General features: G+C 38.6%; 1 protein-coding gene across 1 annotated transcript in view; it reads left to right on the top strand.

Annotated features, from left to right (window-relative positions):
• The window catches only part of MID2 (midline 2), a 93,303-nt gene that overhangs the window by 8,019 nt on the left and 75,813 nt on the right, over positions 1-9,471 (top strand). The window contains exon 2 of the mRNA XM_026451995.1: positions 7,384-8,099. Coding sequence (XP_026307780.1) covers positions 7,384-8,099 — 716 coding nt within the window. The remainder of the gene's footprint in view (positions 1-7,383; positions 8,100-9,471) is intronic.

Here is a 9,471-nt window from a genome sequence, read left to right as displayed (position 1 = left end):
CAGATTCATGCTTTGCAGACTTGGAAGAAAAAAACTAGATGGAATAATAATTGTTAATTAAGTGGGCATTTAATTATGCTCAAGTAACATTTGAAATAATAGAATTATGCAAAGTACAGATCACAACTTCTCTCTTGATCAGAATTAGCTAAAGGCTAGATTTGGAGAACAATACTGAAATCAGTCTTTTATTTCATAAGCGTAGGATGCATTATTTTTATCTTTTTAAAAAATTTTATTTTTTTAAACTTATTTTTTATTTTTGTTTATTTTGAGACAAAGTCTCACTCTGTCACCCAGGATGGAACACAGTGGCACAAATATGGCTCACTGCAGCTTCGACCTGCTGGGCTCAAGTGATCTTCCCACCTCAGCCTATCAAGTAGCTGGGACTATGGGCGCACGCCACCACACCCTGCTAATTTTTGTATACTTTGTAGATATGGGGTCTTGCCATGTTGCCCAGGCCAGTCTCAAATTCCTAGGCTTGAGCAATCTGCCTGCCTCTGCCTCCCAAAGTGCTGGGACTAAAGATGTGAGTCACCACGCCAGACCCATTATTTTTTATCTTAATCATCTTCATCAAAACTCCTTTTGTATTTCTACCCAGTTACACAGCCCATTGATACCTTCTCCTAGTTGATGCTCATCGACTTCTTTTTTCAGAGGTTTCACCCTGTAGTAAGGTGCAAGGTAAAGAAAAGCCATACAGAAACAATTAAACATACATATCTGACTATATATGGCAGTAACTAAATGGTTTGGAAAGGAACTAATCAGGGTGTGTGTATGTGCACATTTGTTTCTTAATATGGCAATTGGTTCTGCCCTCTCAGGCATTTCATCAATGCATTTTTATGACAAATCGTAAAAACTTTCAAGATTACCTGTCATTGAGTCGCACCCTATCAGATTCACATCCTGTCTTCATCCTTAGCATACTCTCTAACCCTGTATAGATTAGTGATTCACAAACTTTTTGAAATTGCAACAGTTTACCATTGTTTAATTTTTGTCATGCCACTTCCTCCTGCTAAAAGTATTTCATGATAATAGGAGTCAAACGTTTTTCAGGAGTCACTTATATACTTTTTAAAGTGAATAAAAATTGGGAGCTGAGAATTTTGTGACACTCATTGATCACTAGAGATATCCCAGGGTATTGCAAAACCTAGACAGGGAATCACTGACCTAGAAAAACAATTGAAAGGAACAAGCAATCCAATAGAGCTTATAAATACTACATAATCACACAGCTGGTAGTATAGTATAATGATTTACAGTTTACACCCTCGAATCAGACAGACGTGGGATTGAATCTCTTCTTTAAAAAATTGAGATGTAATTCACATGCCATAATATTCACTATTTTAAAGTATACAATTCAGTGATTTTTGGTGTCTTCAGAAAGTTGTGCAACCATCATCACTACCTAATTTTAGAACCTTTTCCTCATCCCAAAAAGAAACTCCATATTTGTTAGCAATCACTCCTCATCCCCCATCCTCCCCTGCCCTGCTCCTGGCAACTGTTAATCCACTTTCTGTTCCTATGGATTTGCCTATTCTGGATATTTCATAAAAAAGAAATCATACACAAAAGAAGCCTTCTGTGACTGGCTTCTTTTACTTACTGTTTTCAAAGATCATCCATGTTGAAGTATGTATCAGAACTTCATTCCCTTTTCATAGCCAAATAATATTCCATTGTGTTTATCATTTCATCAGTTGATGGACATTTGGGCTTTTCCCTTTTGGCTACTATAAAGACTGCTGCTATGAACATTTGTGTACAAGTTTTTGAGTGAACACATTTTCCATTCTTTTGGGTATATACCTAGGAGTGCAATTGTATGGTAACTCTACATTTAGCCTTTTGAGGAACTGTCGAACTATTTCCCAAAAGCAGCTGCACCATCTTTTTATTTCCACCCGCAATGTATGAGGGGTCTAACTTCTCCAAATCCTGGCTGACATGTGCTGTTTTCCACTTTTTGTTTGTTTTGTTTTATTGTATTATAGCCTTCTTAGTGTGAAGTAGTATCTCAATATGATTTTGATTTGCATTTTCCTACTGGCTAATTATGTTGAGCACCTTTTCATTTGATTATTGGCCATTTGTATATCTTCTTTGGAAAAAATCTATTGAAATCCTTTGCCCACTTTTAAATTGAGTTACTTACCTTTTTTATTGTTGAGTTGTAAGAGTACATTTCTAGAGACTAGACCTATATCAGATATATTAATATGATTTGCAAATATTTTCGCCTACTCTGTGGGTTGTCTTTTTACTTCATTGATGGTGCTATTTGCAGCACTCAAATTTTAAATTTCGATGAAGTACTATTTATGTATATTTTCTTTGGTTGCTTATGCTTTTGATGTCATCTGAGAAACTGTTGCCTGCCTAACCTAAGTTCACAAAGATTTATGCCTGTCTTTCCTTCCAAGAGTTTTATAGTTTCAGCTCTTACATTTAGATCATTGATCTGTTGTGAGTTAATTTTTATAAGTGATATGAGGTAGAACTCCAACTTCATCCTTTTGCATGTGGATATTCAGTTGTCCAAGCACCATTTGTTGAAAAGAGTATTCTTTCTCCATCGAATGGTCTTGGAACCCTTGTTGAAAATCAGTTGACCATAGATATATATAGGTTTATTTTTAAAGTTTTGTCCTAAGTTTGACTCTTAGCTTAGCCACTTAGAAACACGTGTGACCTTGGACAAGTTATTTTTTTTTAATTAAATTTTTTTTTTTTTTTTTTTTTTTTTGAGATGGAGTCTCGCTCTGTCGCCCGGCTGGAGTGCAATGAGGTGATCTCGGCTCAAGCAACCTCCGCCTCCTGGGTCCAAGGGATTTCCTTGCCTCGGCCTTCCGAATAGCTGAGACTACAGGCGCATGCCACTACGCCCTGCTAATTTTTTGTATTTCAGTAGAAATGGGGTTTCACCATGTTGGCCAGGATGGTCTCGATCTCCTGACCTTGTGATCCACCTGCCTCGGCCCTCAAAGTACTGGGATTATAGGTGTGAGCCACAGCACCCAGCCTATTTTTTTTTTTTTTTAAATAATGATAGTAGCTACCTTTTAGAGAGTTGTTGTGAAAAGTAAATGAGACAATGCACATAAAGGGTATTGTTAAGGTTCTTAGATAACTAGAAAGGTAGGGAAAATTGGGGATAATTGAAAGGATTCTAAAATATTAGGAGTACCCAGAAAAAGAAAGCCTCATAAATGAAAGATGATTGAACATGTCTGAAGAACTTGATAAAAGTATTCAGTTCCCGAACAATGACATCACCTGGACTCGGGAAGGGGAACATCACACTTCGGGGCCTATCATGGGGAGTGGGAAGGGGGGAGGGATTGCATTGGGAGTTATACCTGATATAAATGACGAATTGATGGGTGCTGACGAGTTGATGGGTGCAGCACACCGACATGGCACAAGTATACATATGTAACAAACCTGCACGTTATGCACATGTACCCTAGAACTTAAAGTATAATAAAAAATAAAAATAAAAAATAAAAAATAAAAAAAATAAAATGCAAAAAAAAAATTTATTCAGTTCCCGAAAATTGGCTAAAACAGTTAATATATGATAATCAAAAATCAAACATTTGAAACAGTATAGAAAAGCTGAAATAAGCAAGAGGCAGTAACTATCTTATAATATTCTTTACAGAGCTGAAATAAGGTAGGTTATTTTAGAGTACTAATGATCGGCTTTTTTTCTTTCAAAGACTCTTGAGAATCTTTTGAAAGCTATGGGCAATCCTCTCCCCAGGAAAAATGCATATATGACATACAAACCACATTCTGCAAACAGTTCTAGGAAGTTCAGAAGTCCCCAGTTAATAAATCCTATTCTGACCTTACCCAAAGCAATCTTGACCCATAGTATGCTTTCCCAAGCTTAATTTCATGGTGAGGTTCAAGTGTCACACTGACTTGGAAACAAATTTTAGATTTCCAAGCAAAATTTAAGAGCTTTTCCTATGTACAGGACAATTTATATGGCACCCTCTTAAGCCTTAGGAAAGCTGTGGTACTCCAATTGTTTTTACATAGGTTTCTACACACATAGACATGGCTTTCAGCAATACTTCTGACCAACCCAGGTGGCTTCCAACACAGACATTGAGGAATGCAGGCATAGAGTTCTAGAAGACATAGTAATAGAAGTGCAGTGTGAGGTGGAGATGGGCCTAGAAGACAGAGATATGATTCTGGAAGGGACTCAGAATGAAATAGGCAGATTCAGAGAAAGTCAGAGAGACAGAGAGAGATAAAAATAGAAGTAGAAACATGCTGTTTAAAAACCGTCTTGTAAATAGCCAAGATAAACCTCAGTGAAGGAGGTGAGTTGATTGAAATAAAGGTGTAGGGAAAGAGCACAGGCATTGGCATTACACTGACCTGTGCTCTGGGTATGTATATTCTTGGTTAATTTATTTAATGACTCTAAGCCCCAGTTTCCTAACTGTAAGGTGGATACAGTAATAGTAACTTCCTCACAAGTTTCCTGAAAGAATTAGTGAAATAATGTGTAAAGTGCTTAACATAGTACTCAGAATACAGGAGATGCTCAATGAATGCTAGGCCCCTTCTTACTCCTAGTTTAAGTGATACTTCATTAACAATTATTGAATACAGTTTGTGTGAAGCACAAACTTGTGCTGTGAATGAAAATATAAAATAGTTGATACCTTCAAGGAGAAGGAAGAGTTAGCTGGAGATACAGCTATGTAAGTGAAATAAAACAGAATGTTCTGGAAGCCACCAGTGGTTGAGGTGGTAAAAACATGTAGATGAAAGATCTCTTAGATTTCTAGGCTTGGATGGTGATATTCATGAGACAGGGAAAATCAGAAGAGGAGCAGGTGTTTTTTGTTTGTTTTGTTTTGTGGAGGTGAGGAGGAGCACAACAAGTTCATTTATAGACATGTTGAGTTTGAGAATCTGAGTCATATATCAAATGGAGCTCTCTAAGGCAATATTCCTGCTGTCAGTGGAAGTTGGAATCTTCATCTCTCAAAAGTCTCTTCCAATTCTAAGATTCAATGACGCATGTACATTTTAATTGTTTACTTTTTCATCTGTGTAGGTGAACGTTGATAGATGTTATAAGCTACAAAATACTGGCCAACAACTGTCAAGCACCTGTAAATTCTAAAAGAAAAATGCCATGTTTCACTAAAAAAAAAGTGTTTGTACAAACATCTGAACCTACTAAACCAACTGAGAGTGACTGATTCACAAAAAGATTCTTCACTTTTATAACCCCATTTCATATAGATTTTCATTAAATAAGTAGTTAGTTCAGTGCATTTAAAAGGTTTGATTTAGAAACAGCTTTTAGGTGTACATCTATTGTACTTAGGCATAAAGTATAATTGTACTCAGTATTTATGTATCCTGTGAAGTATACAGATATGACTAACAAATGACAATATCTGAACAAATATCAATGGCAGCGTGAAATTTTCAAGCCATGATGAGAGTCTCCAATGATGACGAGATGATGAACAAAAGCTGCTCAAAAGCAAACAATGCTTTTCTTGGGCTCAGCGCTGTGGCTCACTCCTGTATTCCCAGCACTTTGGGAGGCTGTGGTGGGCGGATCGCTTGAGCCCAGGAGTTCAAGATCAGCCTGAGCAACACGGCAAAACCACGTCTCTACAAAAAATATAAATAAAAATTGGCTGGGCTTGGTGGCATACACCTGGAGTTCCAGGAAAGGAGGATCGCTTGAGCCCAGGAGGCGGACGTTGCAGGTAGCCAAGATTGTACCACTGCACTCCACTCTGAATGACAGAGGGACATTTTGTCTAAAAACAACAACAACAACAACAAAGCCCTTTTCCTTTCCTATACATAGGATTAACATTTTCAGTCATTAAGATATGTTTTATATTTTTCCTTAGTTAAAGCCAACTTAGAATATTTATGTGTGTGTATTTTAATTAATGGAAGACTCAAGGCAATTAAGAATTAAGTACCTGTGTGTTGAGCACAGAAATTCCTGTGGAAAAATGGATAGATTTACCAAGAGGTTGGTTTCTTGTCAGTTGGGTGGCTTTTTTTTTTTTTTTTTCTGATGCAGTCTTGCTCTGTCACCCAGGCTAGAGTGCAGTGGCATGATCTCAGGTCACTGTAACCTCCGCCTCCCGGGTTCAAGCGATTCTTCTGCCTCAGCCTCCCGAGTAGCTGGGACTACAGACAAGCGCCACCATGCCCAGCTAATTTTTGTATTTTTAGTAGAGACGGGGTTTCGCCATATTGGCCAAGATGGTCTGGACCTCCAGACCTCATAATCCACCCACCTTAGGCTCCCAAAGTGCTGGGATTACAGGCGTGAGCCACCGTTCCCGGCCGGGTGACCTCTTTTACTCAGTGATGCTCACTTAATTGAAGGTTACCAGATCTGAAAATTTCTGGCACTTTGCTAATTTCTCTCTAGATATTGATTTGCATCCCGTTATGTTTTAGAAAGTATGAAAAGACAAATGGGAGGTGATCTTCTTAGCAGGCTTGTGCTAGTTCAGCAGGTGTTTATTAATAAAACCAAACTGAAGCCACAAGGCAATATGACTTTATTATTGATCAGCAATGATTACTGAGTAAGTTGAAAAGTTTGAAATCGTTCCCCATTCAGTTTGATGAAATGAAGGGGTTTCTGAAGGTGAGGGAAGAAGATGAAAGTGAAAACTATCATCTTTTGTCTCGACTAAATCAGTTTACTAGGAATGGGATGGAACAGAAATTTCCATGTGTGATAATAAGAAGTAATTTAAGTTCACACTCTGAGGAAAAATTTATTATCCTGCACCAAGAGCTACATTTTTCTGAAGCTTTCTCTTTTTTATGCAGACTCTCAGAATGGAATCATTTCAGGAAGTACAGAGTTACTTTAAAATATGGCATTGTATTCCTTACACTGGATGTCACATAGAAGCAGGCCTACAGTTTACGTGGAAGTGAAATAGAGAACAATACTGGAGAATAGAGATTGGGAATTTTGCAGAGTCTCAGCCTCATCTTAGTCTGGGAAAAGAAATGTCAGGGGAGAATATGTGAGAGAATGATCCATTCAAATATTGTAAGCTGGAATGGTAATGTTAATCAGTCTATCAGGATTCATAGGTAGCCATTTAGTTTTATCTCTTTGTGCATGAAAATAAACATAGGCATTTGTCTAAAACAAGGTTTGAAGGGGGGGAAAGTCTTCCTGATTAATTCCCAAATTGCTTTTCTATTGCTTAAGCATCCCTGGGGAATCCAGCAAGTAAATGCGCCCATTGGTTAGTGTATAATTATGTTATATCCATTTTCCTTTGGAAATGCTTAATGACTCTTGCTTTGTATTCCTTGCAGGTGAAAGCCCAGCCTCCGTGGTTCTTAATGCCTCAGGAGGATTATTTTCACTAAAGATGGAAACACTGGAGTCTGAATTGACCTGTCCAATCTGCCTAGAGTTGTTTGAAGACCCCCTTCTGCTCCCTTGTGCTCACAGCCTCTGCTTCAGCTGTGCCCATCGCATTTTGGTCTCAAGCTGCAGCTCTGGTGAATCCATTGAACCCATTACTGCTTTCCAGTGTCCTACCTGCAGGTATGTTATCTCGCTGAACCACCGGGGCCTGGATGGCCTCAAGAGGAATGTGACTCTGCAGAACATTATTGATCGCTTCCAGAAGGCTTCAGTCAGTGGGCCCAATTCCCCTAGTGAGAGCCGCCGGGAAAGGACTTACAGGCCCAGCACTGCCATGTCTAGTGAGCGAATTGCTTGTCAATTCTGTGAGCAGGACCCGCCAAGGGATGCAGTAAAAACATGCATCACCTGTGAGGTCTCCTACTGTGACCGTTGCCTGCGGGCCACGCACCCGAACAAGAAACCTTTCACCAGCCACCGCCTGGTGGAACCAGTGCCAGACACACATCTTCGAGGGATCACCTGCCTGGACCACGAGAATGAGAAAGTGAACATGTACTGTGTATCTGATGACCAATTGATCTGTGCCTTATGCAAACTGGTGGGTCGTCACCGAGACCATCAGGTCGCATCCCTGAATGATCGATTTGAGAAACTTAAGGTAAGGGATCTGGGGAATATCTCTTACACAACTTTGTCTCATAATAGAGTTATGCAGTTAGCAAGTTCTCTAATAAAATGGGTAACTTTTCCTATATGACTAGTGAATTAACTTTAAGTTGTTTTCATGAGGAGTAACTTGCCCGCCTGCAAGCTCTCCCTGGAGCCTATCTCATCTGTTGCATAAACATGCTTGCATTCATACACTTCTGGCTAACTTTTGGGGAGTCAGCTCATGGCCTGCAACACCAGTAGTTCATCCAGGGAAACAGCACTCTCTCTCCTCTGTCAGTGACATTATTGCTTATTATATATCTTTGCTATGATCTTTCCACCTCTTCTTTTAAGTATGTGAGTACTTGTGTAGGTGTACTACAATTAGCATATGTGCCGATTTGCATATGTGGGTATATGGTAATGGGAAGGCAGGGTGTGTCTCTGTGTAGGTGTGGGTGGGTGGAGGTGTCTGAGTGTATCTAGGTAGGTGAGAGATTTTTGTGGAGGACATTAGCGTATGTTTGTGTTTGTGTACTCAATGCACTAAAGAAACAAAAGTTTGGCATTGGCCATTACAAATTGCCATTAAGTGTTTAACACAGGGCTAGTTCTAAGCCTGTCTTTAAAAACAAAACAAAACAAAACAAAGAACTGAAGAAATTTCAGTACACCACGAAATGGAGAGGGATAATTAAATGTCTGAACTAACAATTTAAACTGAAGGCAATAAATATTTAATCCACTATCAAATTTTGTGACAGTGCTCACTATTGTGGGCTACAAACTGAAGCACTTGTTTATAGTTCCTGCCTTACAAGTTCCTAGTCATTTATGTGTGTTCAGTGGACAGAATTTTCTGAAGTTGTTGTGTCATATAATATTTATGTACAAGTCTAAGTGCCCATTTAAAAAAGCCCTCCTACCTTACACTGATAATCCAGCAAATTGTTTTATTCCCATTGCTTGTCTGCTATGTGATATAATTTCTCTTAAGAAGGGAGCTACTTAGCAGATATTCTAGAAAAATAAAATGTTTAAACGGATAGTAAAATTACCACTCCAAATAGGACCTGAGTGCATAAGCCAAGCTAGAAGAAAGACCCAGATAGGATAAAAGGAGGATAAGAAGGGAATGGAAATTTTCCTCCTGCCATGCTGTGGATGAATTACTGTAACTTCTGTAAAAAGTATAATGTCGGTGAGAGTAGCAGTACTCAGAATAGGATATATTTGTCCTGTAATGTGCTGCGAATAATATTGAGAGTAGTCACAGTGACTATGGTTTGTGCCTCTTTTGGTTATTATTTATATCTGATACATATAAATGTGTACAAAATTCAATTTTTTAAATTTCACTCAAGGTTATACTCTCATTC

The sequence above is a fragment of the Piliocolobus tephrosceles genome, chromosome 12 (assembly GCF_002776525.5).
Source record: "Piliocolobus tephrosceles isolate RC106 chromosome 12, ASM277652v3, whole genome shotgun sequence".
Lineage (NCBI taxonomy): Eukaryota > Metazoa > Chordata > Mammalia > Primates > Cercopithecidae > Piliocolobus > Piliocolobus tephrosceles.
The sequence above is the reverse complement of the archived record's forward strand: the minus strand, read 5'-3'. Positions and strand labels throughout refer to the sequence as shown.